Below are 16,020 nucleotides of genomic sequence, written 5' to 3' on the forward strand. Positions count from 1 at the left end.
GAAAAGCATAAAAATGTTTGCAGCTCGCTGGCGTGGAAAGAGTTAAACATGGTGTACAGCAGTGGCGGCCAGTGACTTTTTTCGAGGGCACTCGATGTGAAGTTTGTCACAACATGTATGTAGCCGTTATATGTGTGGTTCGTAATTTCAAAATAAGTGCCTGCTGCAGACTCATCTAAAGAGTTTATGATAAAAGAGACGTTTGCCCTTGCCAGATACTCACATAATCTCATGCATAATCAGAGTTTACTGTTAAGGGAGTGTCTTGCGTGTATTATGTGAACGTGATCGTCTCTTTACAGTCATGGGCGGTCACATACTCTATATATCCATTTAGCATCATTATCTGATTCTTAATGTGTTGTGGAGCAAACTGTGCTGCATAGATATTGCAGCTCTCTATTCCTAGTGGATGGTACCGTCGCATCAGTGATAACTGGGCCACTTTCCATCATCAAGTCTGTAATTGAGGATTATCAGTGGTGTGACCAGAGGGGACATTTGGGCCTGACCCAACAGTACAGATCTTTCTCCAGTTCATCCTTATGGGAGAGAAATTAGCTGCTGGCCTGTGCCAAACCCTCAGGGCACATGAGCTAAATTTTAAAGGCAGGAGAAACAACATGTTGTTGTGGTATAGTGCTTAAAGGTTCAAAGCACTTATGGACACCATGAACATGAACCTGCTTCAGGGGGAATGTGACTTTATCAGCAGAGAATCAGTACACTTATTAAAGTTATTTTAACTACTGGCATGATGAAGTCTGATCTACACTAGTCAACATTTGAAGTGGATCAAAACCTTTCATTAAAGTGGTCTTAAATGTGCAGTGTGTAATTTTTAGAAGGATCTCTTGACAGAAATGCAAAATAATATATAAAACTATATTATCAAGGGTATAAAGACCTTTCATAATGAACCGTTATTACTTCAGAATTAAGAGTGTCACGATTTAGATTTTAAATCGAAATCGATCAAAATTAAGTCACAACCTCGAACTTCAAATAAAAAAATGGAATCGTTGATGCTGCCATGTCACGTCTGGTCAACTTGCCAAGCGGAAAAAAAACCCACACGTGTTGAGTGCTGTGAGTCAACCTTGTCTAACTTCACTAGCTGAGGGGCTTAAGGTGCAAAGTACTTACAGATATTTATCTGACAGGAAGTTTCATTTATCAGTTATTTGCGTGTACCATATTTTACCACTGGTAGCACGACTAACATGGCAGGGCATCTCCGGGTTCAAGGTCAGATATTATATTTTTTTATAAAAGTCTAGTCTAAAAAATGGCATAGCAACCTGTTCTTTAAAAAAAGTAAAAACTGAGAATCGAATCGAACCGTGACCTTAGAATTCAAAATGTAATTGAATGGAGGATTTGGAGTATCGTGACACCCCTACTTAGAATGAGACGTTTTTATCTACATCTGAGCGTCCCCTTACATGGAAGTCGCCATTTTGTGCCCCCGTGTTTCTACAGAAGCCCTTAACAGACAAACTTTCTTTACTAAGTTGTCTCAGATGATGACGTTGATGATGTTTGTCCGGTGGCAGCTACCATAGCATCTCTATGCATTCAACAGCATGTTGACTGAGCCATTGTTTGCAATTCGCAACCTCACCACTAGATGCCGCTACAATTTACACACTGCACCTTTAAAACTAATACCCAATACTCGTTCTTGTCTTAGAAGGACAAGGGTTTGGGCTAACACTGATTCATCCTTTCTATTGCATGAAAGGTTTTTGTTGTAAAAAAAAAGGTCCTTCAGACCTTAAGGTAAGAAATAAAAGTTTTTTTTTTAAATCTTTGACGGAAATATGTTTTGAAGAACCAAAAATTATTTTTGTGACATCACTGCAAAACAAACTTTTTACATTCTCAGAAAAAAGGTACAAAAGTTGCCACTGGGACATATTTTTATGGTGTCTGAAATGTTAGTTGACATTATCGAGATCAATCCAATAATTCACCACAATAATGAGTCTACAACCAATGTACACTCAACAGCTAGCCGCTACCACTTCACTGTGGCGAACGCCAAATGAACTCCCGTGTCTCGACACAAGATGGCGCCCCAGCGCTTCACTCTCGTTTTCATTCACTTTTACAATAACAGTGAACTAATGTACTGTAAGGCAGTGGTTCTCAAACTGGGGGCCGCAAGATTGTGCCAGGGGGGCCCCAGTTTTATGATATTTTATAAAATAAATTAATTCATCATAAATTCTGTGTAATTAAACCTAAAAAAAAACCCAGCTACTAACAAACAGCACTACTTTGTATAATTTAATATGTTTTGTTTAATTAAAATGTTGCGTTTTAGAACACATTTGTCATTACTTTTCCTGTAGGGGGGCCGCAAAGGAAAGCTTCGTACACACGGGGGGCCGCACATTGAAAAAGTTTGAGAATCACTGCTGTAAGGAAATTTAGTCTTCCATGACTGAAATAACTGCCCGGAGGCATTGCAAACAGCTATTTGCCTGACTTTCCTAAAGTGACTTTGGTTTATCTGACTGTTTTGTTAAAAAAATAATTAAACTGAGCAAACAATTTATCATAGCAGTGTTGTTTTTTGCCCTGGATACTGAAATAATAAAAAATCTCTGTAAACCTTGTTAGAATTGAGAATTTCTGTTTATTGAAACATTGATAATGTAACTCAATAAAAAATACATATCTGCACAATCTATCGATAGCTGACCTAGATGTTATGTAGCATCAAATTGTGACTTATAATTTCAAATATCTCTTTTATTTCCCTTTTTCCAGACCTACATTGGACACATTCTTCTCCTCATCAACCCTTACAAGGACCTGCCTATCTACTCTAATCTTGTAAGTACAGACACATGATTTTTGTGCTGTTGGTTTCATGTGGAATATAAATGTTTAATTCATTACCACTGTGATTTCAATCTGGCAATTTTAAGCTGTTTTCTAGTAAGCACAGCGTAGCACATTTTGAAACAAGACTTGATCTCTTGTTAAATAATTCATGGGCTTCCTGACAGTGATAGCCTACTCCACATACAGCGCCCACTCTTCCTGTGCCCTCTTCATTTCCATCCACTCCTTATCTCTGTATCTTCTGTATGCTGCTCGAGTTTAAACGGTTCAAGTTTACCCCAAAAAAAAAATTCATTTATTCAGACTCATGCTGTTCTAAAACTGTACGACTTACTTTCCAACAAATTGAGTTATCCAAGCTACATTTGGAATCTTTCTTTTTCATGGTCACCATCCACTTTTGTTGTATGCAGTGCAGGTTTAACCTTTTGTTTGTCCGGCGTCCTCACTGCTACAGTTGCTTGTCAAAGAACAAAGGCATTGTTGATAAGAGTCCACTCATCAGGGAATCACAGCATGTGCTGCCGGCCACTAACAAAAATAAAACATGACAAGACAACCATCTGTCCGCCGTAACGCTTTATTGGCATGTGAAGGAAATCAGAGACACTGTACAGTAGCAGTGCTGTGGATCTGGTGGGATGCCTGTCTCGTTTTGGCCCCCTGCATCAGAGTCTCATTTCAGGCATGGCTTCCCCTGTGTGCCCCCCACATGTCGCATCATCTTTGATGGAACGGGACCACCCGCATGTTCATGTTACATTATCAAACTACCAAAGTAAAAATGTTTAAGCTTGATTTATGACATCTTTGAGTTTCCAATTCATCCATTTTTTCTTTTTCATCAAAATTAACCAAATAGAGACATCTGAATGGGAAGACAATGTTTTACTGGTTTCACTCAGAGCCTATCTCTCTTCTTTCTTTGTCCTTCCTGTGTCCTCTTTGTTTTCGGTCATACATCTTCTGTTGTGTGTGTGTATGTGTGTTTTATGTGAGTGCTAAAGGGTAATGAGATCTCAGTGTTAGCCTTTTTTCCCCTAATGGGCTTAAAATGTACCTTACTTTGCTCACATATTCACATACTTGCATACTAAAGGGCTCATTATAGTTGTGCGTAGGTCCTACGGCGTAGGCGCGGCGGCGTAGGTTCCGTGTCGGTTTTCATTTATACTTTTGCGTCATCGTCTGCATCAACATGCAAACACACGCGCAAACCGCTGGTAGGCAGTATCCATGCGTGTAATCACAGTAGCAGTGCGACTGTCAGAGAAGAAGCAGCTTGGCAAGTTAACCCACGAGTGAAGAAGAAACAGCAACTTGTTGTGTATGATTTGAGAAGACCAGCAATGATGGAAATAAACAGCGACTTTTGTTGCAGTTTGAGTTAAATCACTCCTCAACTTGGCTCATCTTTGTTTTCACCATCGCAAACGGAAATATGACGCTGTTTTTTTACCTGACGGGAGGGGTTCTGGTGGACCAATCACAGCGCTTGCGGTCCACGTAGAACTGACGTGCTGTTCAAAATTTTGTGAGGTGCACGTCAGGCTACGCACAATCGGGCTTAACACATGACCTTCCTGTTTCTAAAACATCACTTTGTGGATATAATAGTGAATACCGTACAAAATTACTCATACACACTCAACTTTAGTAACACCAGAAATTTAATGAAAATTAAATAAACATGCACCAATATAAAAATAAGTAATAAAATAAAGTACCTTAACTAAAATTAAAAGTAAAATAAGCCTGATTAAATAATAATAAAACAACAATAAAGGATAAAAACTCTTATAGTAACTTATACTATATACTAAGGATCTTTCCCCTCCAGCATGTTTAATAAAAGTTGCCAGCCAGCGCCAGCATTTTTTATGATTTTCACAAAAGTTTAATGCCTTCCAGAAAATTGTCTTCTTTAAATATATAAACATACAATATATCAAATAAAGGAACAGAAACCTTCTGCTTTCAAAAACTGCTACCTTCTTTTGTTAATCTCTTAAATATGGGTAGGTAGATAATTACCTCACTTCCTAATAAAGGACTTACTATCTTTCTCAATTTTTCTTTCTCTTTATCTGTACAATTCTTAAAAAAATACTTACAGTGCACTAATGTATTGCTGTTTATGTGTTGCTATAATTGCTTCTATTGTTTACTTCATTTGTGAGGCATTTTTTATAGAGATCAGATTTAGAGCGATGATCAAAACATACAGAGAGTTCTTACTGTTCGCCCTAAGGGGTTGCGTCCGAGTTTTATAAGTAAAAGCTCCGCCTGGTGCGTAATAGCGGAAATGTGAATTGGATTGCTGGAAAAACTCGTCATTCTCAGGGAATCATTTTCTCTTGACAGGTTAACTCGTCAATAACAGGGAAAGAGTTAAAAAATGGTGGCATGAAGATACAGAATATAGGCATTTCCTAGCTTTAAGATGGTTTTATTTTGTTCAAAATAATGTTTGTTTCATTTTCTGTGTGTGTTTTCCAAAGATGCAATTTACATGAATGTTTGTTCACTGCTTTTCTGTGTGCTTTGTATTTTGTGCTTTTGATCAAAAGAGACCAAAAATTTCCTTTTAAGGAAAATCAATACAAAGCGATGTTGTTAAATTAGGATTGTTATGAACTTAAAGTCCATTCAGGGTGAAACTGTACTGTACCGTGTTTGGCTAGTGTAATCGCTCCCTACTGCATAAGTGGTCTCTGGTACAGTTTGCTTTGATTTAGGGGCACGGCACACACAAAAAATTTGACTCACTGTAAAACACTTTGATATGCGCAGCACACATACATTAAGCCACGTGTCACCGCATCCCAAACAACCCCAGAGAACATAATGCGCTCTACGCTACCAGTTTATGACATTAAAGCTAAATCTATTTCCAATTATTTAATGTTATACGCAAAACACACCTAATAAGCCATACACTTTTAATTACGACGAAAAACAATCACATCTTTTACTAACATAAGCATACTCGGGAACAGATCATTAATTGGAGTGTCAATGCAGATGAGCGGGGAAGTGGGGAGGGGAGACAATTGTACTCTGGTACGGTTCGGTCCATTTAAATATGATATGAGCGCACCATTCAAGTCTCTCTCTCTCTCTCTCTCTCTCTCTCTCTCTCTCTCTCTCTCTCTCTCTCTCTCTCTCTCTCTCTCTCTCTCTCTCTCTCTCTCTCTCTCTCTCTCTCTCTCTCTCTCTCAGGTCAGTCAGTTATATCTGAGCTCCAGCGGGCGTCTCTGTTCCTCTCTCCCACCTCATATCTTCTCTTCAGCTGAACGTGCTTATCACATGATGCTACAGGAGCGACGTCCGCAGTGTTTCATCATCAGGTGCTGCACACTGACATGCACAACCAATCGTAACCACACCTGTCAATCATTCCTCACAGTTTCCTGCTTCTCTGGCTAAGGCTTCAGACTTGGAAAGATTTTTGATTGGCAATTTTTGATTATAGGGCAGTTGTAGCCTAGTGGTTAGAGTGCCGGGCTTGTAACCTGAGCGTTGCTGGTTCGAGGCTCACGACTGGTGGGTTGTGACTGTGGTGCCCTTGAGCAAGGCACCTTAACCCTAATTGCTCCCCGGGCGCTGCAGGGATAGCTGCCCACTGCTCCGAGTGTTTGTGTGTTCACGACTTGCAGTGCGTGTGTTCACTATTCACTGGATGGGTTAAATGCAGAGGTCACATTCCAAGTATGGGTTACCATACATTGGCAAATACTCACTTCACTTCACTTCACTTCATGTAGATTGATTTCTTTTAACCCATATCTTTACATTCAGATCAATATGTTGTTATTCTTTCAGTTGTCTGCTCACATTTTTAAGCCAATCAAAAATCTTTCCAAGTCTGAAGCCTTAGCCAGAGAGCAGTCTGCCTTTTAGGTGCTTGGGTTTCCTAACATCAAATTGATTTGTGTCTTTAGAAGGTGAGGTTTGGGGGGTGGGTGTGGATAAAAGGAATGGGAGTGGTCAAATTCAGTAAATGATTCAGCCTGAGATTTGTAGGATGGTGGCGATTTCACAGTGGGAAAAAAGAGGGCTGTGTGATTAAGTCCTTAAATTGATTAAATTTTGTCGTTAAAGGTGCTCTAAGCGAATCTGTGTGACATCACTTCTTGTTGATGTTCAAAGTGTCAAACATTAGCTAACTCCTCCCCTCCCCCTCCCTTCCGTGCTTTCTGAAAAAGTCATGAATGCGCCCAACCCCCACTCCCAAATCCTTCTTGTCGTTTATTGGCTGGAACACGTTTGTTATGTTTCGTGGTGGTAGGTTTGACCACTTTGTTTTTGTTGCAGTTTGTGGAGCCTGGGCTATTTACAGAGACCACGTTTTTTTTACAGTATGTTCAGGGGACAGGGAGCTAGCAGATAGTGCGGAGATGTTTACTGTATGAATCAATTTTTTTTTTTGCCTAAAATGTGTGAATTCACTTAATTGTAAATTGTTGTAATGCTTATGACTTGCGAATGTAAACACTACCTAGGAGTGCCCTTTAAACTAGCAATGAATAAGCAAATCTCTACACTGACAAGACAGATTGTGACCCAGCAGACATGTCATTACTTGTGATTGGCTGAATGTTAGTTCACTTTAATCTAGTAACAAATCAGAGACATGGACAAGAATAGTGGCCTTGTTTTTTGGTGTAAACTTACAAATGCCCCCAAGAACACCTGAACACCCCTTTCAAAAATCTAGCTTCCAGAGCCCCCTGATGCTCTCTTAACTCCCCCTGGGGGGCGGTACTGCCTCGTTGAGAAACGCTAGTCTAAAAGGTGTGGGAACATTGTCAAAAACACAATAAAATATTCAGATGTTTGTCCAAAAGCTTCCCAATAATTCAACAGACATTTCCACCCGCTCTCAGAAAGCTGCACCAGAAAGGTGAGCCAGAAATGTGCACCATCTTGCAGTTTGTAAAAGCTATCCACAGCTCAGTAAGTGATCTCAAGTTGGTGGAGAGGTTCAAATGAGGTTGAGAGTCCTCCCTACTAGTATCAGGGTATACTCACTCCAGCATCACCAGAGCAGCCCTTGCTAAACACAGGGACACAGAGACAAATGTGCTGGGGACGTTGTAAATTCAAACATGTTAAATGCTCTTAGGGAGATTAATGGATTGTTGGGCGGTGGTGTAGCTTCTCTATGTCCTGGTCTGCCCCGGTCATCTCTGATTGCAATTAAATCCTGTTTCACATTCTGATGCTGCTCCGCTGGCCCGGTCCCTGTGCTCCGTTGAGCCAGAAAGGATCTGGCAGCTACTTTAATGCCCTCTCTGCATGGGCTATCCATCACACACACACAACCCGCAGATAAAGGCAGATCGCTGCAAACATGCTCCACCGACTACAAAAGTGTTGGAATGCAACATAACACAAACGTGCACACACAAACACATTGCTGGCTCAAGAATGCATTGTGCCCTTGAGTTCAATTACAACCCAGAATAGATTTCCAAAAAGAAATGGGAAATCGGGGGGAAAGCATTAGACCCTCCAGAAAATGATAAGTGGGAGGCCAAATGACCTTTAAAAACCATCTGCTCAGGCTGGTTTTCATCTCCTCGCTTTGCTCTCTACGAGTCTTCATAAGGAACCAGGCACATGGAGATGACAGTTTGCGCTGTGAGGTATCTGACTGTGCTTTATGACTCGTTTTAAGAGGTCGTAACATCTAACAGTGAAGTAATTAATAAAGTAACCGTACATCTTCAAGAGTGTTTTTACTCTGTCGTTATTCAGCAAGACTGCAAAAGCCCTTGTTGGTAGTTCAGCTGGGATGTGAATTAAGACCCTGTCAATATTCTAGTAAAAAATAAATGGAGTCACAGCATGTCTGTTTTAAAGAGGACATTGTAACTCCCTACTCACAAACCCAGACAGGATTTTACTCAAACATATGTTTCCGATGTGAAGTGTGTTTTAAAATTAATGTTTTAGGGCACTGTGCCCTCGCCAAGCATAACTCCATCATGAGATAAGAGGTATCTTTTCGATGTTAATGTTTGTGTGCTGTCCTATCCGGTCTATACCTGAAAAGAAAAAGTTGATTCAGTTTTTTTATATACAGTACACTGTAAATACAGATTTGTTGGTTCAACTTAAAAATGTAAATGACCTTGTTGCCTTCGAATTTTGAGTTATTTCAACTTGAAACATTAGTTAACTCATGATGCAGCAAAGTGCCATAATGGATTATGTCAGTGTTTATTTTCTGGCCTCGAGTGGACAATAAAGTTGTGAAGTTTCAATTACTTCCGGGGGCAAAACAACTACAATCAAGATGGCTGAGGCGGAGAGAGATGACCGTGATAGACGGGTAAATAAAAACACACACTTTTCCATGGAAAGTGGAGATATGGGCACATTTCGGATTCTATGAAGTTAATGGGAAACTAGACAAGACTTACGCTGTGTGTAAAATTCTCATCTCAGGTATATAATTGCTAAGCTTCCGGTTTTGTTGAGAATAGTTGCACTTGACTTTACTATTAAAAATGTGCCTTGTTGTGTAAAGTAGAATTCTGATGCATCGCAATGCATCGTAGAATCCAATCGAATTGAATCGTTACCTGGTGAATCGTTATTTAATCGAATTGTGAGGGCAGTGCCAATGCACACCCCTAATATATATGTTTATATGTATATACTGTATGTATGTATGTTGTGTCATCTGATATTTTTAAGTTGAATTAACTAAATAAAGTAAGTTACCTGGTTGCATTTTTAATTGAGCGATTTTTTTTTACAGTGTATGCAACATCATGGCTGACAGCTCCACCCTTATTGAAGTTATGTCCCTCATGAATTTTCATCAAACACTGACAGCATTTATCTTGGATTTAAAAGATAAATTATAAGAAATAGGAACGTTCAAACTTCGAATTGTAAACTATCCATGGGAATGTCTGCTGTGATAAATTTTGAGCCTTGGGGTTTTTGAAAAATTTGTCATCATATGGTAAACACACAGCTGATTGTAACCATTGACTTTCATTAAAACAAATATTATGAAAGTATTTAGATAAATGATAAAGAAGATATTTTGATAAATTATGGTTAGCACGCAGTTGATTGTAACGATTAAATTCCATTGTATTCATTTTTCCTACTATGGAAGTCAATGGTTGTTACAATCAGCTGTGTGCTTACCATCATTTATCAAAATATCTTCTTTTGTGTTCATCAGAAAAAAAAGAAATTCATTCAGATTTAAAACAACATGAGGATGAGAAAATGATGACAGAATTTTCGGGTGAACCATACCTTTAAGAGAGATATGATAAATATAAATATTGACGTATGTCACTCAGTCTGGCGCAGGACCTCAGCGTCATCGTTCTTAGCCCCCCCCCCCCCCCTCTGTTCGCTGATTGGACCTGCAGATTTTTGCTGGAGAAAACGAAACTCTACACAGCAGTCCCAGACATAGTACTGAAGCGAAATTTAAATTAAGCGGACGCACGTAGGAGGGCGGAGCCAGCCTAAGTGGTCAAGGCAAATCATACAAAAGTGTAAGAATGTGATTGAACAAACTAATATGAATAAACCACCTCCTAAAATACAGGTACTTACAAATTGCCACTAGATATGCTGTGTTTTTATGCTTTGTAGGATATCCTGTCGTTAGCTTAGCAATACATTTCTGACCATGCGAGTGATATTTATTGACAGTCACATCTCCAGTTGCTTTATGTGTGTAGTGCTTCATGTGAAATCTCTGCTAATGGGTTGTCGCTCAGACGCTTGCTGTTGAGGGATAATCGTGTGTCTTTTGAAGGTTACAGTCATGAGGTAGTCCTTGATGGTGTATTGCTGTAGGCCGAATGTGTCGTGTCTCATGCAGTGTTGGAAAGGTGTGATGCAGTTAAACAGCTCTGTGACCTGCTACAAGACCTTTCACTGTTAAACTTGAGAACGGTTGATAGAAGAAGATGTTAACTGAGGGCCAGTCAGTCTAGGGATCTCTTAAAATGTGTTTAGTGTCTGTAGACTGAAAGGAAATTGTAAGAGTTGTTCATTTCCTAAGGTGAAAATAATGAAAAATATTTTCCAGGTAATATTGCATCCTAAGTATCAGAGGTCAGATGTAAGAATAAACAATAATTTGGTGGTTAAATGAGCTTATTTTTTGTGGAAATGTTTTAAAATTATTTATATATGACCATCTCTCTCTCTCTCTCTCTCTCTCTCTCTTTCTTTATGTAGTGGAGAGAGTGGTTCTGGGAAGTCTGTGGCCTGTAAACACATCCTGAAGCATTTGGCTGCTCGCTCAAGTTCTAAAGGCTTCGCTTTAGAACCACGAATGACGCATGTAAGTCTATATGTTTCCAAGTATGATTGTCATTGCAAAATGATCTTCGCTTTTAATTGAAATCATTTATTAAAGGTGCATACAAATGTGGTATGCATGTTGCATTGCATACAAGAATTTAAGGAGGACACATGTGCAGTAAAAGTTTTTTTAGACATAAAAAATTACTTTGTAATTATAATATATTTGTATGCATTTTTTAAATATATTATATCAAACCCAGATTTCCTAATAGGCTGTGGTTTGCTTTTTTGACAAAATAATGTTCATTGTCAATTTTATACCATTCACCTTATACATCCGTGGACATCACTTTTGGCCACTACTTGAGCAAACAAAAACCCACAGCTAAACACTAAAGCTAAACAAATAAGGGTATAGCACATCTGACACCACATCTAAATACTCTCCAACAGGGTAATGTTACTGTATACATCGTACTTTTGTCACGAACATGCGTTTCCACTTCATAGCTTTACTCTTCATCCTAACTAGGAGTGACACAGCAAATACGTCTATCTATACTGAACACAAATGCAATACAATCACAGCCAGGACATAGTAGGTGTTTAATATTCAGTTTTGTTGAGTATGATTAAAGGTTTAACAGGGCAGCGCTACCCATTGCTCAGAAACAGAACTTCAGTTATCACAAGGTGTCATAACAAAAACAGAAAAAGCTTGAAATGCTATTATTTAAATGTCATTTCAGGTTAGAACATGGAGTAACTAAAACCATTGGTCCTGCCAAGCTCATTCATTTACCTTAAAGATGACCAAAATAATAAACATTAGTAGTGTTGTTTTTGGCAGCCTGTTTTCATTTTAGTTTTAGTCTAGTCTTTGTGTCAAGCTGTCATTTTAGTTTTTATTAGTTTTAGTCACGTCATACTCTTTTTGGTCTAGTCAAGTTTTAGTCGACTAAAATTCTTGCCATTTTAGTCTTATTTTAGTCAGACTTATCCATTACTATTTTAGTCTAGTTTTAGTCGACGAAAACTGATGACATTTTAGTCTAGTTTTAGTCAGTGAAATTGTATTTAGTCTCTTTTTAGTAATGCATTCTATTTAACCCATATAGTATAATGACCTAATAGTATTATAGACAAAACAATATTTTCTTTTAGCCAAACCCATTTCAAACAAAAGTTATATTATTGTTACCTTATAGACCCAAGAATACATCCATTCCAGACATGGAAGATGCTCTGATTTGAATAGATATTTTTTTACTATCCTCTGAGTGAGTGACTTGACTGTTCGTAAGAGTCTACATAAAAGTCTACATAATCAAAACAAAAGTAGTCTAAGCAAACACACACACACACACACACACACACACACACACACACACACACACACACACACACACACACACACACACACACACACACACACACAAGGTCAAATGGGTCACACACAACTATAGTATGTGTGAGAATAGAAATATGCTATTGTTAACATTTATAATTGTATTTTGACAGCAGCACAAACTACAATCATACATATGTAATTATATATTATTATAGTTTATATTTCTGCATCTGTACGTTACCACCAGTGTACCTAATGGACTTTGGCTTAATCTAATGTGACAAAGCTGATCTTAAATGTCAGTATAAATCCAAGCAATTTTGGAGAATTACTAAATGTTTTTCTTGTAAGTAAATTAAAAGTCAGCTTTAAGAAAACATCAGATGTCTATTAAGAAAAGCAAAGTTGGTATGTATGGTTATGTTCTCAACAGTACAGGTGTTTGATTGATTTAATACTCAAGTATTCAGCGAAGTATGTTTTGTTTATTTAAATAATAAATAAGTGTAGTTATTAAGCATATACAAAACAACGAATGTCTTTAGCATAGATATATTTACAATGTTTCAAAACGCAACGCAGCACAATGTCATTTAAATAGCTGTTACATGATATAAATTTGTACATTGTTATACTGGTGGTGTCAGCAATCAAAGCTATAGATTTTAACAGGCTTGTTGAACTGACCTGAAAGTGATGCACGGGATTTATTTTGGACTTTTCTTTTACATTTGGAGCCAGAATGCTGCATCTTCCCGGTCGGAATCGCCGCGCGGCTAACGTTATAGCTTTTCTCATGAAGTGGAAGCGTTTTGTGCAGCATTTAGTGGAAATGTGTTTATCTTCAACAGCGACTGCCATGAAGAGTCGTGTCCGTAAAAGGGAGAGGATCTTAGGTGCACGAGCAAGGCTTGTGGACCAACTCCGCTTCACCTCTGTAACCGCCCTAGTTTCTCCGCTTTCCGCATGTCTCGCGGTTGCCGCGTACACTGTTTGAAATGCCCATTAACGTGCAAATGGAGGCGTGTGATATCAAAGCATCGCGAGAGCAGACTGCTCTGCATGCTTTCTACTCACTCTCGCGGTACTTTCATGTTTTGATTGATCTACGCAGCGCCAACAACACACGTGATCACCTGCAGTAGGTGGTGGGGGCGCGGAGATGCTGAGATGGGTAAAAGACGAAATAACGTTATAACATTTCGTCTCGTCTCGTTTTGGTCAACGAAAATGAAGAGACATTTTAGCTTAGTTTTTATTTTGTAAACCACTTTTAGTCTCGTTTTTATTCGTCAACCATATTGCATTATACATTTTATTATAGTCATCGTCACATGACCAGCATTTTCGTTACGTCTCGTCTCGTTTTCGTCACGTGAAAAAGGTTCGTTGACGACTATATTTCGTCATACTTTTCGTTGACGAAAGCAACACTAAACATTAGTCAAGCAGGCCGCTCATGTGTTGTTTTATTAAGATAAAGAGCCCTATTTTAATGATCGATGTGCATAGTCTAAAGCGCAAGGCGCAAGTTTACTTATGGTGTGCCCGAATCCACTTCTGCTATTTAACGACAGGAAAAATGGTCTATGCGCCTGGCACACAGTCTAAAAGGGTTGTTCATATTCTCGTAATGGGTGTGTTTTGGGCTTAACGTGCAGTAAACTAATGAGAGTCTCAGCTGTTGTGCTCGCAATTGTCGATTTACATGGCAGAATTTGTAAGCAGAAAAACTTTAATCACAAATATTTCCCCGTTTCAGCACTGGGACAGCGCCCTGAGTGATTTGGAAAATATTACTTAAAAATGGTTCTTATTTCAACTTATTACACGGCTCTCTGGAATGCTTGATTCTGATTGGTCAGTTGAGACATTTGCAGGTTCGTTCTTTTCAAATAATAACCGCTCCAAAATAATAACGCATAGCCGGACTACTTGCACGAGTAAAATCGCTCCGCGCCAATAAAGATCAATAAAGATTACTGTCTGTTTGGCGCCATCTTGTGACAAACACTCGACAACCACGACAAGACACAGACAGCTTACTGAGACTGAACTTGACAAAATAGAGCATGACAGCTACGAAGCCAACACACAAAAAAATACAGAATGGGCATTAAAACTTCTCAAAGACTGGCTAAAAGAGAAAAAATGGAGACAAGTATGAAGCAGAGGATCTTAATAAGGTATTACGATCATTTTATGCATCTGTGCAAAGTTTCGCGGAAGGATAAAAATGTTAATTTCAAACAAATATGCCAATAAAATGTTTCAAATTCATATTCATGTCCAGTTTTTTTTCTTATGTGGCAAGTAGCCGTGTAATAAGCGGGATAATGTAGAGGCAGCCGGTAGTTATTGGGAAATAAGCCCCTTCAGTGTGATACAAGACCCTCCGCTTCGCGTCGGGTCCTGATCACACTGTCGGGGCTTATTTCCCAATAACTACCGGCTGCCTCTACATTATCCCTTACATATCCAAAGGTACAAAGTCATCATATACAATAAATACCTGCGGAAGCATAAAAAAACGAAATAAATGCAATATCACAAATTAGCACTTTTTAAAAGCAAAAAAAAAAAAAAATTCTGCTTATCAGGCTACAGGTGAAGCAGCTCTTCTGCCACACTGTAAAAAATAAATTGTTGGCTCAATGAATTATTTTTTAGTAACTAGTTCCACAGAAATTTTACGTTCACTCAATTTCTGTCTCCAAAGTGTTACCTGGATTGATGTTTTTTAGTTGGCCCAAATTTGACTCAAAGATAAAAAAGTATGTTGGCTCAATTAGCTTTATAGTTCATTCAACTAAAATGTTTTAATCAGTTGAATCTTTAAAAACTTACAGCAAAGACTCTGTCAATTAAAATTTAAGTATTCACTCAATGTTTTATGTGTTACTTCAATTAATATTTATTATTTGGGATTTTTTTAATAACATTTTTAAATTATTTATCAAATAATTTATGCTGGTGTTGTAAACAAAATAATTAACTTCAGTCACTTAAAAACAAAAGCTTTTTATTCACTTTTCATACAGACTGAACATACAGAATTAAGTCTTCTTTAAATAGAGGGCATAAAACAGTCCAAAAAGCCTCCAAAGTCAGTCAGAACATCTCCAGGGCCATTTAGGAGACTTTCCTCAGCCAGTCCAAACGGAGACTGTCTCGCTATGTATCCTTCTGGTCTGCCCCTCACATCATCTCCGCTCTGGTTTGATAAACAGAGGAATATAAACACACACACATACATAAATAACATGTTTAATATAATAAAGTTTGACGGTGAAAGACTTTATTCCCTAAATAACGTTAATGTTAGGCCAAATTTCCCTCAGACATCACACATAATTAAACACTATTGGGCGGTTTTCTCGGACAGGGCTTTTCACTGACTAAAATACCTTACTGACATCTCTTAAAATATGAGTGCTATTGTTTTGTCTCAAAATGCACGCCAGTATTGTATTATATAAGGTTTGTTTGTAAAAATGTCCCAATTATAATAAAGA

At 38.3% G+C, this 16,020-nt stretch overlaps 1 protein-coding gene across 3 annotated transcripts in view; it reads left to right on the forward strand.

Annotated features, from left to right (window-relative positions):
* The window catches only part of myo16 (myosin XVI), a 226,132-nt gene that overhangs the window by 103,305 nt on the left and 106,807 nt on the right, over positions 1-16,020 (forward strand). For all 3 annotated transcript variants that reach the window (XM_065292938.1, XM_065292939.1, XM_065292940.1), the window contains exons 12-14: positions 2,779-2,844; positions 6,079-6,206; positions 11,086-11,191. In XM_065292938.1, the coding sequence (XP_065149010.1) occupies positions 2,779-2,844; positions 6,079-6,206; positions 11,086-11,191 (300 nt within the window). The remainder of the gene's footprint in view (positions 1-2,778; positions 2,845-6,078; positions 6,207-11,085; positions 11,192-16,020) is intronic.

The sequence above is a fragment of the Paramisgurnus dabryanus genome, chromosome 15 (genome assembly GCF_030506205.2).
Source record: "Paramisgurnus dabryanus chromosome 15, PD_genome_1.1, whole genome shotgun sequence".
NCBI classification, from domain to species: Eukaryota; Metazoa; Chordata; class Actinopteri; order Cypriniformes; family Cobitidae; genus Paramisgurnus; species Paramisgurnus dabryanus.